At 43.3% G+C, this 17,937-nt stretch overlaps 1 protein-coding gene across 15 annotated transcripts in view; it reads right to left on the reverse strand.

Moving 5' to 3' along the window:
- Positions 1-17,937, reverse strand: part of MICAL3 (microtubule associated monooxygenase, calponin and LIM domain containing 3) — a 221,544-nt gene that overhangs the window by 121,721 nt on the left and 81,886 nt on the right. For all 15 annotated transcript variants that reach the window (XM_059403945.1, XM_059403958.1, XM_059403956.1 and 12 more), the window contains exon 2: positions 1,267-1,607. In XM_059403945.1, the coding sequence (XP_059259928.1) occupies positions 1,267-1,530 (264 nt within the window). In that variant the 5' untranslated portion in view covers positions 1,531-1,607. The remainder of the gene's footprint in view (positions 1-1,266; positions 1,608-17,937) is intronic.

A 17,937-nucleotide genomic window follows, 5' to 3' on the forward strand; every position in this document is an offset into this window, starting at 1 on the left:
TCACCTTGTAGGTCTGCAATATACTGAAGTGGTCATCGTTTCAATGAATGACTCGAAAAATCACATGTCACCTTTTATTAACAGGAGAGGACATTCTGAAGGGTTTCTAAGTCAAGCAGATTTCTGTCCAAGGAGACACAGATTATTAAATACATAGCTCAGAGTCCTGAAATGAATCTACCACTCAAGGATTCCCAGAAGGCAACTTCCAAGAGCCCAAGTTTTATATGCTAAAAAGAGTTCTAAAATCACCATCTTAGGATTGAAAATCCAGGGAAATGATGTTAAAAACCCATATTCTAGAGGAGTACTCAAGGTGAGAATGGACACTTAACTAATTTGTATTATTCTTAATAAAACACCGCACTCAATCATGCGTCTCTGAATTTCTTGGATTTTGCTGATGAGTATCTACTAGAGGCAAACCCGCAGGGGAAGGGTCTCTAGGTCTCCACACAGGGCAAATTAAAGCTCATCAAAGGACATTAATAATCTAGTCATGAAGTCTATTCGTTTCATTTGCAATTTCGTTTCTCTGCTAGTTTTTTCCAAATTTCTCAAAAGAAGGTGTTTTCACATAAGGAGGAAAGCAGGAAATAGACTGTCCCTTCTCACTTCCCTGTTCCTACCCCCTGCACAGGTGACTGAATACCTCAGCTATTTCATGAAAACTCTATTTCCCTAGATCATGAAGAAAGCAAAAGAAATATTTTGGCTCACAAAGCCCTTGTTTATCAAAACAAACCTTTGGAATATGGATGAAAAGAGGTCTGAAGATTGTGGCAGATCCCCAAGTTAGCAAATACTATCTAGACCATATTAGTCACTGAGTATGGAATGACGACTTTATAAAGATGACATGCCAGGCACCACGAAACCATGTTCAGACAGGATGCTAACATGGCATGGCTTTTTCTTTGCTAAGCAACCTGCATCCTCCTAACAGTGTGAAATTCAAAACAGAGCTCTCAGCGGGGGAAAAAAGTTCCTATATCACTTGACTTCAGGGTTGTACTTAAATAGCTAAAACTCTGTTCAATGTGAATACATGAAATAAGAACAGGGTCTGGGATATGGAACAGTCAACTGAACACAGACTCTGTGAGTCTGACTTTCTGTACTAAGTCTCTGCTAGACTATCTAGTTCTCACCTGGTCTACCACTACTCAATCCCTTTCTTTGGCCTACTTGTCCTCACAATCTTTTCTCTTGTGGCTAAATCCTTAAGTCAGTGACCCCAAGGTCTGGGAGAAACCGAACCCTTACCTTGGTGTTAGTGCACGCTTTTCCCTTTTTGTAGTCTTTGTGGCTGCCCCGCTTGTCCAACTTTGCCCACAGCGCTTTGGCTTTCCAGTAGTTAAGCTTAGACTTGAGCTTGTGATAAAAGGAGCGGTAGTCCTTAGGCTTCAGTTCTAAGTGGTCACAGAGCTCTTGGAAGGCCTTGAGGGTCCCCTTGCAGGTGGTGGCCTGCACAAACCGGTCAAAGAGGATGTGAGCGCGATTCATCGTCTCGTTCTTACTGTCCTCCATCCTTCCCCACTCTCAGCACCCCCCAACAAAGGGGGCAGTGGGATGGCTGTTGATCCACTTGATTCTGTCACATTAATCTAACAAAAATAAAGAAATAAAAAGGAATCGTTAGCAAATCCAAATTTCTACCTATAAACGTTTTTTTAGGAGAGATAGCTCCTTCTCAGATGAAGTTCTGAAGTATCACAGTCATTTATTCAACAAATGTATATCCTATATCTTCTGAATTCCAGGCACTATCTGTGACACTAGGGATGGAAAGATGAGTAAGACAATGTTGCTTTCAAGGGTCTTACAGCTTAGTGGGTGAGACAGACTCATAAATACAATGTTAAACGTACTTTGCTAAGTGTCATTAGAGAGAGAGGTGTAAGGGATTTCGGAACGAAGATGATGAGTACCTAATTGTAGTGGGTCCTTGCTGAAGATGAACCTCTGAAAGGTGACAGGTGAGTCTTTCAGGGTAAGTCAGTGTTAGCCAGGCAGGGAAGAAGTGTGGAAGGTAGGAAAAGAAATAAAGTAGAGGGACGCCTGGGTGGCTCAGTTGGTTAAGCAGCTGCCTTCGGCTCGGGTCATGATCCTGGCATCCTGGGATCGAGTCCCACGTCGGGCTCCTTGCTCCACGGGGAGCCTGCTTCTCCCTGACTCTGCCTTCCACTCTGTCTGCCTGTGCTCGCTCTCACTCTCTCTCTTACAAATAAATAAATAAAATCTAAAAAAAAAAAAAAGAAAAGAAATAAAGTAGGAAGGCTTGTGAGTGAGTGACTTTTACAGATGAAAGACTCAAGAATGATTTTTGGGTTTCCAGCTTAGGCCACAGAGTAAATAATGACACCAAGCCAATGAATTAAAAATAGCAGAAAATAGAAGAACTCATTTGTGAGGGGAGAGTAGTGAGTACCCTTTGGCTTATTATGTCTGAGCTGCCTTAAGAGAGGTACTTGCTAGGCAGTATTTGAAGCTCGGGGAGGAGCCGGGAACCCAGGCCCAGATTCAGAAGTCATTAGCATACAGATGGTAGTTGCATCTTCAAAAGTGGTACAATCACACAAGGAGAGCCAATGGGAAGAGAGAGCCCGTGGGCCCTGGGTGAGATCTGGGACTCGTCAACTTGTAAGAAATTGGTAGAGAAAGATGAGCTCTCTAAACAAGATTGTGAGGCACAGTGGAGAGAGGTCTGAGGAGAAGAAAAGGGCAGTGTCATATCAGTCTAAGAAGCACAAAGTTCAGAAGCTGCCAAGTCAGTAGGGTTTTAAAGTCCTGCCCCTGTGTGTGGTACATAGCAGGGTGGGCAGACTTTACAGCCATTTCATTTTGCCCACAAACATATCTGAAAGTAATGATAATGTCTACACTTTCCACTTATCAAAAACACCTACACATCAACCACCCTATGTTTGCTGGACAGAAGCTTTAAGATGGGAGAAGGCACTTTACATGCTCCTCTAATGCACTCACTCCCTTGAGTCTGTTTCATCATTTTTGTAACACGTTTCACGCATGTATCATCACAACTTAGAACTCCTACTGGGAGGTAGGAGGCAAAGGGCCAAGAGTGAAAACTAAGGCACAGTAAGAACAGAGAAGCAGGTGAGAACAAGGAGATGAGCACTTATATAGCTCCGAGCCCCCTGTGCCAGATATTGGTTGCATGACCTTGGGCAAGTTACTTTGCCTTACCAGGTCTCGATTTTCCCTGGTGTGACAAGGGGGTTACACTGGATGGTCCCTAAACTCTTCTTCCAATTCTGAAGTTCTCCGAATTTAGTACTAAGAAAATCCTCACGGTCACAGTGCTCACTCCTGGTGTTCTGGTCTGAACTAGCTCCATCATAGGCACACTAGTGTGTGACACTAGTGTCACACTTGCTACTAGTGTGACAAACAGGGCTGCACTGAAACTTTGCTTTAAAGAAGACTCACTCTTGGAGATGGGGAGAAACAGAACAGATCCACTGTGGTCAGGAGGGATACAGAGGTAAGAAGTGACTCACTCAGTTTTTAGAGAAGCAACCCAAGAGTACTGGGAACCATCAAACTGTATGTGCTGAAGAAATCAACTGTCAGAAGAAGGCACCAAGCTCTGGACGTGGATGAGACCATGTTCTGTCCCAAAGCTCTTACACTGGGTAAGCGTCTGTGCAACAGAATCCCCCCTTGTGAAGAAGTAACATCCTTCGTCTCTATTCTTTACCATGATATTATAAGGCTAAACCACATCAAGAAGAGACCTGTCTTAAGCTTCATGGGAGAAAACAATAGCTATCCACTGAGAACAGACACTCTCCCTTTATGTCAGACCCGGCACTCTTCACCCAGAACACACTGACTTGACTTCTCATCTCAGATATATACTTACTCAACAACCTCTCCTGGCTCTCGATAGGAAAACTACACTGCTACAAAACACAGCTTGTCTCAATAGCCACTTGGCCAAGAGTCCATCAAGAAACGGAATTAACTGGAACTAACCTCCAGGTCCTCCTAAATAAAAGTTTATTCTAGGAAACAATATGCATCGAGAAGTATTTTAAAATTCCTACAAAGAGCCCATTCTTTTTCTTACATGCCAAGGCTTATCTTAGAAATGGTACGTAGTAAAAAGAGGTCTTGCAAGAGCAGAAAAAAGACATGTCTATCCAAAGGCAGAAGGGTAACAGGTAACAACTGATGACTGGAAACAAAGGTCCCAGAGTGACTGCCTCTTGCCTTCCTTGTGTAGATTTCTGTGGCTTTATTTGCATTTCTGGCAAACAGACAGCATTTTGCAATCCTGAACCTGCATGCCCGACCTCTGTTCATAGTCGACTTTGACTCCACCAGAGTCATAATATTTGGAAAGCCTTGAAAACACCTGGTCTGATCACTCTGCCTCTTGTCAAAGAAGAAAATGATTTCTTTTTGTTCCTAAAAAGCAGTCACCTCCCACTCCTTGCCAGCATTTGGAGCACTCAGTAGCAGGATGTTCTTGCTGAAACCAACACATTAAAAATCCTGCAACTATGGGGCACCTGGGTGGCTCAGTTGGTTAAGCATCTGTGTCTTGGTTTTGGCTTGGGTCGTGATCCCAGGGTCCTGAGATCAAGTCCCGAGTTTGGCTCCACGTTGAGTGTGGAGTCTGCTGGAGATTCTCTTCCTCTCCCACTGCCCCCAACCCCTCGCTTGCATGCATGCAGGCGCTCTTTCTCTCCCACTCAAACAAATAAAATCTTTAAAAAAATTCCTGCAACATTATTTCTAAAAGCCTTTCCTCTGTCATAATGCCTATCTTAAGCTTACAACTCCCTAAAGTGTCTTGGGCATTTATTTTCAAAGAAAAATTCTGCTTTGTACACTAATACCTCCTTGGTTGGCTGTCGCCCACTCTGAAATATTCACTTCCACAGAGCCACTAACCACCACAGAGAGTTTCCAAACCAACCTCCACCCCAGATGAACACCTTCATTAATAACTGGCCCCCAATCCTTCTGTTGATTTTCGGGTTTCAGCCACAGCTCCCAGACAGCTGCACACAGTCTGCTCACAAGCAGCAGTCAAGTATTAAATGCACAGTCTAAGGGATTTCGACCTGCAGGTCACTAATGACAACAGATAAATAGAGGTAAGTTGGTTCCTGGAACAATGCGACAAGCACCCAAGGTAAGAGTACACAAGATTAATTCCCCTGGGTTGCCTCACTTTTCCTACTTTGCAAGCCAAATGACCACAGCAGGAAGATACTCCCAAGTGCTACAGCATTACTCTGTACCTCTGTTGGACTGGGACTGTGTCACTTAGCAAGGGGAATTTGGCATTCTGATTCATTCTGAGAGCAGCTGGGGAGAACTGCAAAAGGGCCATTCCTGTTGTCGCCCTCATTTCCCTCATTCCTGAAGGTCAACTCAGATCCTGCTTCTCCTGGCCTCTCCTGGACCATCCCTGTGTGCCAAACATCCTAGTATCCTGGGAAAATTCTGTATTCGTAATTACAGGAACCTAAAGACCAGGAAACCTGGCCAGAGGGGGCCAGAAATCCTGGGGACTGAAAAGCCAAGGTGTAGAAGGAAGGGAAATGGGAAGTGAGGAATCTGAGGAGGGAAGAGGAAGAGGAGATGATGCCAGGTTTCCAGGGCACTGGTACAATTTCTGCCAGTGGACTATATCCTGCATATTTTGTCCCGTGGCAGCTGACTGCTGACTCAGAAACCTTCCACATTCCTTGGCTGTGGAGGAAAATGCTGGAGAGGCAGCATATGAAGTGCATGCAGAACAGAATTTATGTTTCTATTTACAAGAGTAAAAAGCTGTCACTGACTCATGGCTGGTTATGAGAACACTCAATCTTTAACTTCGAGTAGGTGGATGAGTATTTGTAGGAGGGGAGAACTATCTTTAAAGATAGAAAAGGGAGCAGGCGCCTGGGTGGCTCAGTGGGTTAAGCCTCTGCCTTTAGCTCAGGTCATGATCTCAGGGTCCTGGGATTGAGTCCCACATCCTCTGCTCAGCAGGGAGCCTGCTTCTCCCACCCCCGCCCCTGCCTGCCTCTCTGCCTACTTGTGAACTCTGTCAAATAAATGAATAAAATCTTAAAAAAAAAAAAAAAAAAAAAACAGGAAGAAAGAAAGAAAAGGGAGGGGCACCCTGGGTGGCTCACTTGGTTATGCAGCTGCCTCTGGCTCCAGTCCTGACCCCAGGGTCCTGAGATTGAGTCCCGTTTCAGACTCCATGCTCAGCGGGGAGTCTCCTTCTTCCCCACCCTCTGCCCCTCCCGATCTCCCACTCATTCTCTCTCTCTCTTGCTCAAATAAATAAATAAAATCCTTAAAAAAATAGGTAAGGGAAAGAGAAACAAAACAATAAAGTAGGAATTACACTTTAAGAGTATGAAACCAGGGACGCCTGGGTGACTCAGTTAGTTAAGTGTCTGACTCTTGGTTTTGGCTCAGGTCACGATATAGGGTCTTGGAGACTGCTTAGGAATCTCCCTCTCCCTCTCTTAAAAAAAAAAAAAAAAAAAAAAAAAAGAGTATGAAACCCGAGTCAAGTTTAATTTTCTCCCTAGCCACTGCAGCATCACTATACCAGCAGATGTGTAAATCTCTGAATCTTATTAAGGAATCTAAGAAATGCTTCTTTCCCTAACCCATTCAGTCAGAGCTGTGACTTGTCTGAAAGGATCTTAGCAGTAAGTAGATCTACAGGAAGGCAGGTTTTGGAATGTGATTAGGAGGAAACTTGGATGAAAACTGCGCTTCAGATTATAGAGATTCCTGTGTGTTTTGTCTCAGAAACAAAAGACCAAAGTTTCCAAGTGCCTTGAGCTCTTCATCAGTCTTTCTGCAACAAAGACCACTCAGGCTACTATAATCTGTGGATGGGAACACTGAGGCCGTCACCTCAGGAGGCAATGAGCTGACTGAACCAGACAGTCTGGGAATGAGACTCCTTGTCGCTTCCTACTATTTCTCATCTCGGGAACCAGTCGCTTCTCTCTCACAGCCTTATCTAAAGTTCTGCAGGTACCTAGGAAGCAAGCCCAAAATACAATTGGGAAAGTGGTCTTTCTCCTCCATTCTTGTTTCTGCACTAGTCTGTCCTCAGCTTGTTTCTGACTTCCCGTCCTATTTAGCATCAAACTGACACTCAGCAAGATGCTGAGGACACATGAAACCAGTCTCCACCCTACCTCGTGCCCTTCCCCAAACCCTAGATCTACTCTTTAGTCATACTGTATTACTCACCTGCAACACTCAGTTCACAAAGTCATTACATAAATGGCTCCCTCCTCCACTAAGAGCTTCCTTATGGTAGGGCCCAGGTCTTTGTAGCTAGAGCCTGACCTGTAGTGGAAACACAGTTTCTTTGGAGCTGATGAGGGGAACAGAATCTCCTCAAGGGATTCAGTATGGGAGCCCAGAAACTCCACACTGGAAGGACCAGTCCTGGGGAAAAGCACTGGCCTTGGCCTGCATGTCTGGGGAAGGTGGAGGAGAACTGGATACATGTTACAGAGACTTCTACCTTGCTACCAAAAAAGTTGTATCTAAAAATGCAAAGGTCAGCCTGGACAGAGAGTGATGTCCTAAGAGACACTAGCAAGAATGTAGCACTTTTCAAGATATGGAAGCAACCCAAGTATCCATCCATAGATGGCTGGATCAAGATGATGTGAGGGATATATACCAGGAAGTATAACTCAACCATAAAAAATAATTAAATCTTGTCATTTGCAGCAAGATGGATGGTTCTAGAAGGTATAATGCTAAGTGAAATAAGTGAGAGAAAGACAAATACTATATGCTTTCACTCATATGCGGAATTTAAGAAACAAAACAAATGAACAAACAAAAAAGACCAAAAAAAAAAAAAAAAAAAAGAGACTCAAATACAGAGAACAAACTAGTGGTTGCAACAGGGGAGCTGTGTGGGTGAAACAGATAAAGGAAATTAAGACTACCCTTATCTTGACGAACACTGAGAAATGCATAGAACTGCTAAATTATACTGTACACCTGAAACTAATGTAACATTGTATGTTAATTCTACTTGAATAAAAAAAATATTTTCCCCTTGTTCAATATACTGTATTCTAGATAATCCCTTAATGCTTAGATTTATTCATTTTCTCTAATCAGTTGTTTAGTTTTTAATTTCAACATTTTTAGAACTCATTTCTGAAAGTTTTCTCATATTTTCCTGCCCATTTTTTTATCGTCTCTTGCTCTAAAAACCAGTATTTATTCAGTATTTTGCCTATTAAGTTTATTACACTAAGTTATATTATACTCTATTATAATTCCTGGGTTTGTACATGTGCTATTTTTTTTCTATTGACTGTCACTCATGTTTTTATTATGTTTAGTAATTTTTTTTTCCAGAGGGGAGGTGGGGAGATAAGGAAGTAGGGGGTAGGGATTAAAGAGAACATTTATCATGATATAAAAATAAATAAAATAAATAGGAGGGGCACCTAGGTGGTTCAGTTGGTTAAGAGTCTGCCTTTGTCTCAGGTCATGATCCCGAGGTCTTGGGATCAAGTTCTGCGTTGGGGATCCCTGCTCAGTGGGAGCCTGCTTCTCCCTCTCCCTCTGACCCAACCCCCATTCAGGCTTGCACACTCTCTCGCAAATGAATAAATAAATATATCTCTTAAAAAATAAATAGGAAAAAATGAATTCAAAAAAATTTTTAAGTAAAAAAAAAAATGTAGCACTTTTGTTATGAATTCTCATACCACTTTATCCTTTGTTATGACCCTCTCTAGAGAGATCTGAGAAAGAGCCTGGACAATGTGATCTCTGTGCTCTCTTTAAGTCTCTAATTCTGAAGACATGGTTAAGGCCCTATCTTCGGTGTTACACCTTCTCTAACTTTATTTTACACCAGAAAAACAAGGAGTTAAAAAGAACAATGCCCCCCTCCAGTCTAAAAAGAACAATCCCTGAGGCTGGTTTCTTATAATTAATAGTTTCCTCATCTACAAAATGAAGTAATACCCACGAGATCACAGAGTTTTGCAGGAACTGAAGTAATGAATGTGAAATGTTCAGCAGTGCCAGGCACACGGCAGGACCCTGTAAGTGGCAGTAGTTATTATTAACCAGTTGTTTACAATCCCGGCAACAAAAGGTTATACTCCAGCTAAATAAATGGCTCACATACTAGGACTCGAGTGCTCAGACAGCTTTGTTTTTTGAAAAGAAAAATGTTTCAAAACTTTCTTTGTTCCATCATTGCTCTGCACCCTCTCCATTCCATCTGTTCTGGAAGGTATGATAATGGTGGAGGGCTAGATAAGATCTGTGTAAGTTCCTACCAAACTTAAGTATTAAAACAAGAAAGATGGATTTCCATCAATAATGGTAAAAATAGCTAACGAACTGCACGAACAGTTACTAGCTGTCAGGTATTTGCATCTTTACCTCAATCCTCTGAGGTAGAATCCATTCCCTCCATTTACAGATGGGGAAACTTCAAGTTGAAGAGCTTTATTTATTTATTTATTTTAAAGATTTTATTTATTTGACAGAGGGAGAGAGATCACAAGTAGGTAGAGCAGCAAGCAGAAAGAAGAGGGGAAGCAGGCTCCCCGCCGAGCAGAGAACCCAATGCAGGGCTTGATCCCAGGACCCTGAGATCATGACCTGGGCTGAAGGCAGAGGCTTAACCCTCTTAGCCACCCAGGCGCCCCTCAAGTTGAAGAGCTTTAAAGGCCACACGGCAAGAAAGTAATGCAGCTGTATTTTGCATCCTGAGCTGTCTACTTCAGAGCCCAAAGCCTCACCTCTATGAGAAACCACCTGAGAACACAGCTGGAGAAATAAAGGCGCATTGGAAAGCATGCTCCCAGCCCCTTGCTGCCCAAGAGCCAGAACCTGCAGGTGTACACACAGATCACAGACAGACCCTGCCTGTTACGAAGGTCACTGCTCAGCTACCGGCAGGCAGTTTCAAGCAAATTTAGTAAGGATACACAATGCACGATTCTTTTTCTTCTCACAAGTTATCGCTGCATCTGCTCCTTTGAAATGGAGCCCTTTCATAAATGGCAGTAAGGGCGGTCTGGTTTCCAGCAATTCTTCCCATTGGCTGCTGAAGGGCAAGGCAACTAAAATAGTACTAGCAGAGTTCTTATCAGTCTGCATTCTTCAGGAGGCTCTCCCACCCCAGCCAACAGCAACACCTTTGAGAAGCCCATTACAAAGAATGTTTGAATCCTCTACTGCCATCCCATGCATTGTAAGAATTCAGGGCACTACAGAAGGTGAACCTCAACCTACCCACTACTAAGAGGACAGCACTGAGTTACAAAGACCCGGGCTCTCAGGGTGATGAAGGGCCTCTGGCCGGGAGAAAGGCTCACTGAGGTTGTAGGAAAGCACAACCCAAAAGCTGCTCTTCTACAAGGGGGTGCACTCGCATCTACTTTGTTCAGTTCTATGCACCAGTTCTAGGAACACAACAGATGTTCAATGAGGTTTTGCTGACTAAAGGGGACACCAAGCCAGGTACACCCTCTGCAGACTCAGGAAATAATCTGGCTGACACCTGGGCAGAGTGCTGGGTAGGGTCAACTAAGCACAGGGGCTCAGACAACACCAACGTTGTGTTTATGTCCAAAGGGACACAAACACCCCCGTAAAGATGACTGTAGAGCTGCTGGGAAAAATTCGAGGTCCTGTAAAGGCACTCACTCTGTCACATCTTAATGATCTGCCTCCCCCAGGGGCAGACCTGCAGCCAGACCATTCCCAGAACATACAAACAACTGGCAAGAGATTAACCTGGAACAGAATTTGGGGTTTCGCAGTTGTACAGTCTGCCTACTACCAGTTACCACGAATCACAAAATACACAATGGTCAAGGCTGGGTAGGATCTGAAAGATCATCTAACCTAGCCAGCCATCCCACACTTGCATCTTCTGTACAACAGCCACAACACAGAAACACCTCCAATGACAGGCAACTTTCTATCTTAGGAAGTAGTCTTCACCATCTTCCATCTGCTTGAAATGCTAATTTCCCAAGGACTCAATTTCTATGTAGAAGACCAAAAGCATTCTACCCATCATTTTTTTTACCCAGTGATCCAAAATGTCCCCCTAAGCGACATCCAGAACAAAACTAGTTCCTCTCTTTTACGCAACAACCTTCCAAATATTTGCTATCTACACATTCTCCGTCAACTGTTTAAATTTTGACATGGAGGGGCACATGGGTGGCTCAGTGGGTTAAAGCCTCTGTCTTCGGCTCAGGTCATGATCCCAGGGTCCTGGGATCGAGCCTCACATCGGGCTCTCTGCTCTGCAGGGAGCCTGCTTCCTCCTCTCTCTCTGCCTGCTTCTCTGCCTACTTGTGATCTCTGTCTATCAAATAAATAAATAAAATCTTTAAAAAAATAAATAAATAAATTTTGACATGGTTTTCAGTTTACCTTCTTTAGCATTCTTTGACAAACTCCCATCATTAATGTCTATACCCATCTCATCTGCATTTCGTCCTGTAACAGTGAGCAGACCATTATCTACATGCTGACCTGAAGCAACCCTCCATCTGTGCACCCAATCCCATCCCCTCCTATCAACTACATGGCCTCCTACACTGGTCCCTCTCACCCACATTAACCTCCTCCCCCAAAATCTCCGTCAACATAACACCTCTCTCTCATTTTTAAAAACCATCCCCTATTCCCATGTCCTCTGACTAGCTTACTCCACTCCCAGAAAGAACTGCATGTGGTCACTTTTTCTTCTCCACTTTCTTTTGAACCTACAGCAATTAGCTTGATCCCGACCACTCCATGGAAATGTCTCATCAAGGAAGTGCATCATTTCCCTACTGTCAAATCTAACAGCCAATTCTCAATCCTTGTGTCCGCAACCTATCTGCAGTGTGAGTCACAGCTGATCAACCCTCTTCTTTGCCTCTAGGACACCACTCTCTTGGTTCTCCTCCTGCCTCACTAGCCACTTCCCTGTGTCCTCTGCTGGTCCCTCACACACTGCCATCTGCTGCATGTTGAAAGAGCCACAGGATCACCTCGTTTTGGGTACTCTTCTCAATCTACATCTACTCCCTAAAGATCATTGATGGCTTAAAATTTTTAAATTGTACACACAGTTATCTCTCTGTAGGTATTATTTTTTAAACTTTCACAGTTTACCCTTACTACTGAGATATTCTGATGTTTTGTATTCTATTTCACTTAAAAAAAAATTACTGATCCCCACTGTATTGATTTCATGACCCATTAAGGAGACACAATTCACTTTGAAAACCCTCCAGTCCCATGGCTTTAAGCACCATTTCATAGTAGAGATAGTTGATGGTGCTCCAATATTTATTTCGCTCTTCTGAACTTGTATAACCAATTGTTTATTTGACACCTTTTACCTGGATATATGACAGGCATCTCAAACTTAACATACACAAAACCAAGTACTTGGTTCCCATTCCTACCCTCAATGTGCTTCTTCCTCAGTATTCTGCATCTTAGCAAATGATACCACCTTCTACCTACTCACTCAATCCAAAAACCTCAGAATTATCCTAATTTCTGTCACATTTCATGTTCAGTTTCTCAGTAACTTTGGCCTATCTTCAAAACACAGAGCCAATCCAACCACTTTTCACCATCTCTTCTTTTACCACCTTTACCAAAGTCATGATCATCTCTTACTTGGATTACTGCAATAGCCTCTCTCCCCTTCCACTGTCCAAATTCTGCTCCCCAACCCCGAATATTTTCTACACAGCAGCCCTAGCTTTCACTTAAACGTGAGTCAAATCAGGTGATACACCTCTGCTCAGATGCTCCAATGGCTTCCCACCCTATAGCTAAATCCAAAGTCCTTACAATGGCCTCTAAGGCCTTGAGCAGCCTGTCCCCACTTCCGTATCTCCTTGTTTATGTCCTATCACTCTCCCTTACATTCCTTGGGCTCTAGCTAGACTGGCCTCTTCCTGTTCATCAAGCACCCTCAGCAGGCTGTGCACCCGAGTCTCTGACCTTCCTTGTCTCTTGCCTGGTGATCTCCACCCAGACAGCTACACGCTTTCTTCCCTACTTTCTTCAGATCTTTGCTCAAATACCACCTACTTAATCAAACCTTTCCTGACCACCTACATGAAAGAACACCAATCTCCTATCACCCTTGCTTTATTTTTCCTCTGGCATTTGTTATCACTTGACATAGTATGTGGTTTATTTGCTTACTGTCTACCTCCTCCAGCGGAATGGAGGCCCAATAAAAAAAAAGTAAAGAGCTTGACTGAAATGTACCCTGAACTGTTGATATATACTGTATAGTACATCTCCAAATTCTTATTATTCTAAAATGTGTCTCCCTAACCCTATACTTATGTGCTTTGTTTTCAAGACCCCTCAGAACCTTTTAACTACTTTCAATGAATTTCATCTTGTTTGACTCAGCCAGAGCCATGGCTATAGCTGCCATCTTGGGGAAAAAACAACTATTTTTATAATGGCCTACAAGACCTTGTAGCAGTATTTCACATAATTTTGGTCTCAAGGTTCCTTTATACTCTTAAAAATATTGAGGGCCCAAAGATCTATCTATATTTAATGTATTTAAGGTTAAAAGAAAAAATAATTTCAATAGTTATTAATTCATTAAAAAATAACAATCCATTATATAGCCACATAATTAACATATTTTATACAAAACAAAAAATATTTTCCAAAACAAAATTTAGTGATGTTTTTACATTTTTGCAAAGCTCCTTAATGTCTGTCTAATGAAGATAGCTGGATTCCCATATTACATTCCATCTGTTGCAACACACACATATCATGTAGCCTCCAGAAAACTCCACTGTACACTCAGGAGTATAAAAGAGTAGAAAAGGCAAATAATATCATCTTAGAATTCTTGTAAAACACCTAATGGATGCCCTGAAAAGGTCTCAGGGAGCCCTAAAATCTACACCCCAGACACACCTTACCCCTTTCCTAACCTCTTCTTGCTACCCATCGTGCACACTCCCTCAGCCAGACTAGCCCCTTTGCTGTCCCTCATACACATCAGACACACACCTCAATCGTTGCACTAGCTGCTCCCTTTGTCTGAAATACTCTTCCCTCAGACCATTCATGCATACAAAAAGAACTGAGCAGCCGTTATGTGCTGAGAACTTTTCTAGGTTCTTGAAATAATACAGTGAACAGAGGGAAAAACACTCTCACCTTCAAGGGCAGAAGTCTTCTGATGGAGCTGACAGGAACACAGTTAACTCCTTCACTACCCTTGGGTATTTATTCAAATGTCACCTCTCTAGCGTGGCCTTCACTGTAAGTGAATTAGGTAAATACACTTCTCCAGCCTGCCAAGGCAGAATTCTGTTAAGATTTGAGATGTAAATCATATCAAATGAAAACGGATTGAGTATCTTTGGGCAAATGCCATCAGGGTAGGAGGAGGAGTACACATACAGAGATCAGGGAATCAATCCCACAAGGAGAATCCAGATGGTTTTTACCCTCTGCTCTGATGATTTGGTCCTTCCACATGACCACTAGACCTGCCTTATCCAGGCCCTGCCCAGGAGGCCACTGCACCCAGCTCAGGACCTGCAAGGTGTAGAGGAGAGCAGGACAGGAGCCAAGACCTAGAGACAGCTTTCTTTCAACAGCCAAACAGGTTCAAAGCCACAGTCCCCTATAAAAAGAAACTGGGTTTTAGAAGAGTGGTATCAGTGGCATGAAATGCTATACAACAGGCCCCAGCCCACTTCCCGAGAGATAAGGGAAGCAGCCATAATATTTCTAAATCCAAGTTGCCGCATGTAGTTTTTAAATCTGCATCAGAAAACCACCAACCTGTCTTAAGCCCAGGGTGTCTGAAAAGGCAGCACTTTTTCACTTAAGGCAGGATAACAAAGGGGAGCCAAGGGTGATAATGCGTTTCACTATTCACCAGCTTTTCTGATAAGGCTGCCCAGAGATTAGGTGGAGAGGTAGGGAGGCAAACACAGACAGATAGTGTGACACTTGAAATACCAGCTTCAGAAGTGGAATAGAGATGGGATAAAAACTTTTCTAAGCTGCTGGAGAGAAAAAATTAAAAAGTCAGCCATGCAGCCTGATGTGGCCACACCACACCATCACATCCAACCACAGGTAGGGCCTCAATCCTATCCAGCAATTCTTTCGTGGCACTCACTCTGGTTCCTGTACCCCTGGCTCTGTGTTCTCAGGTCCCCCACTCCATAACCCCTTCCACTCTCAATGCTCTTGCCTCTCACATGGTCAAGAAAAGAGTAAAGGATGCCCTCACCCTCCTGCTCCCCTATCTCAGAGAAAAGTCCCACCAGCCAGAGGCTGCCCAGCCCATCCACGTGGTTCTCCTCTGAATCTGGGTCCATCTACTGGCGCACATTTCCCCATTTTAAGCATTTGTAAGTGTACAGCTTGGTGGCATTAAGTACACCCATATGTTTATAAACCATCACCACCATCCATGTGTCACATTTTAAACTTCTTCACTACCAGCTTACTTCTCCGTTAGCCTGCCAATATGCTGGAGTCTCTCCATCTTACACGCAGACATAGACACCCCCACCCCCCACTCCGGCCATGAAACCAGTATGCCCGCCAACCTACCAATCTCTCCCACCTGCTTTCATAACTGAGGTTCCTGGAAAAGCAGTCGACTTTTCTGTTACCACTTCATGACTTCTTAGTGACTCCTCTGTCCATCTTTTCATTCCCTCTTCAATCTGGCTTCTGTCTCCATCACTCCACCGAGATTGACAATAGCTTCCTAATTGTGAAAGGCTCAGACACTTCAATCCTTATCTTACTTGTTCCCTCTCAGTAGCTCTTCTTAGAAACTGCCCCTCCCCTGGCTCTATCTCCTGCTTCTCCTACTACTATTCTCACTGCTGCTCATCTCTCTCAAATGGCTCTAATGATTTCATCATGTGTTCCTGTCTTTCATAAAATTGGATGACCCCTAAACTTTTATCTTTTGTGACCTTGCTGAGGTCCAAATGCTAAGTATCCTCACCTAGATATCCCGTATTACCTCAGACTGAGGAATCCAAATTTCTGCTCTCCTCCCCCAATTTACACCATCTTATACAGACTAATGCTACAACCATCCACAAATCAAATGGAAATCATCTCAGACCCTTCTCTGTCTTCACCTCTCAATCCAAGCAACCAAAAGCAAAGTCCCACTGATTCTAACTCTCTAGGACTTCTATTTATAGAGTTAATACTCACTACCATTATGGTGGTAAAAGCATCCACAATGTCTAGCTTGGACTGTATTATAATAGCTATTTAATCTTTTTGTTTGTTTGTTTGTTTTTGAAGACTTTAGGGTCGCCTGGGTGGCTCAGTGGGTTAAGCCTCTGCCTTTGGCTCAGGTCATGGTCTCAGGGTCCTGGAATCGAGCCCCGCATCGGGCTCTCTGCTCAGTAGGGAACCTGCTTCCCCCTCTCTGCCTACTTGCTTTCTCTTTCGGTCAAATAAATAAGTAAAATCTTAAAAAAAAAAAAAAAAAAGATTTAATTAATTTATTTATTTATTTGAGAGACGGAGAGTGAGAGGGCAAGCAAAAGTGCGGAGGGGAGCAGACTCCTTGCTGAGCAGGGCTTGATCCCAGGACCCTGGGATCATGACCGGAGCTAAAGGCAGACATTTAACTGACTGAGCCACCCAGGTGCCCCAGCCTTTGAATCTTAATTCCCTTCCGATCCACCCTCCACGAGTGCCAAAGTGTTCTTGTTTAAGAGCAAGTGTGATTCTTTGCCTCTGATGTGATATTACAACCCTCCACTATCTTTAGGAAATAATCCAAACCATCAGCAAGGTTCAGAAGGTCCACCAAGATGTAACACCAGCCTTCTTTCCTACGCTTCCAAACACAAACCATTTTCTTCAGTCATACTTGCAGTTACTGGGATGTACCACACTCTTACAAACTTCTTGAACTTTGTTTATGTCATTCCCCTTTGCCTAGTATGCCCTTTCTCCCTGTCCACTTGAAATGACCCAACCTACCCACCCACCCCCAGTCAAAGTTCATCACTTCCTCCTCTGTGTCTCTTCTCACCTTGGTACATACATCTCTTTCAACACTTACCAATGGCTCTGGAATTATGTCCATTTCTGTCTACTTATTACTCATGCGATGTTAGTTAGGAGGAAGAGTAATTCATTTTTATTGCACTTAGTACACATGTTTGTGGAAAAGCAGGTGCCAGGAAAGAAGAAAAAACATAAATGAAAGGCTTACTTGGGCCACAGTGTTTAATGTCACAGAAGTATAGAAAAGGGAAAAAGGTATTTGTGTGACGATTTGTTTGTTATTGACTTGTTACTGATTTAGGGTGTGAGAGAAAGACAAGTGGCCATCTCTGGACAGTTCCTGATTATAAAAAGGATCACTACTTTCAATTCACATTCCAGAATGGTATTACCCTTTTTCAGATACAAATGATCCCTAAGTTACTGGAATTGTGGCTTTGAAGCTCTCAAATTAAAGCATTTAAAGAAAAAACGATGCCCCCTAGGTTTCTTGGAGATGGGAAAGGGGAAGGAAGGGAAAGACAAAGCAAGTGAAGTATGAGAAGAGTGGCTGTAACTCAGGAGTGCTAAGAGAAGCTGTTTCAGGAGGCTGACAGCAAAAAAGAGATCCTGATTTCCCAGCAAGTTAGGTGTGCCCCCTCCACCTCAAATCCCTGAACCAAGCCAACCAACTAGATCTGCCTCGGCTCTGGGCCACAGGAGATGGGGCTACCTGGCTCTAAGGCCATGGTTTCTTCAACCACTTTCATTAGAAAAAACTGCAGTTGTTCTCTCCAAAGCAGAAATAAACCGAGAGGGCTAATTTTAAACCATCTCTATAAAATATACTTTCCCTTCTGAATTAGCTTAAAAGGGTATGGAACTGAGGCA

This window comes from Mustela nigripes, chromosome 6, assembly GCF_022355385.1.
Source record: "Mustela nigripes isolate SB6536 chromosome 6, MUSNIG.SB6536, whole genome shotgun sequence".
Classification (NCBI taxonomy): Eukaryota; Metazoa; Chordata; class Mammalia; order Carnivora; family Mustelidae; genus Mustela; species Mustela nigripes.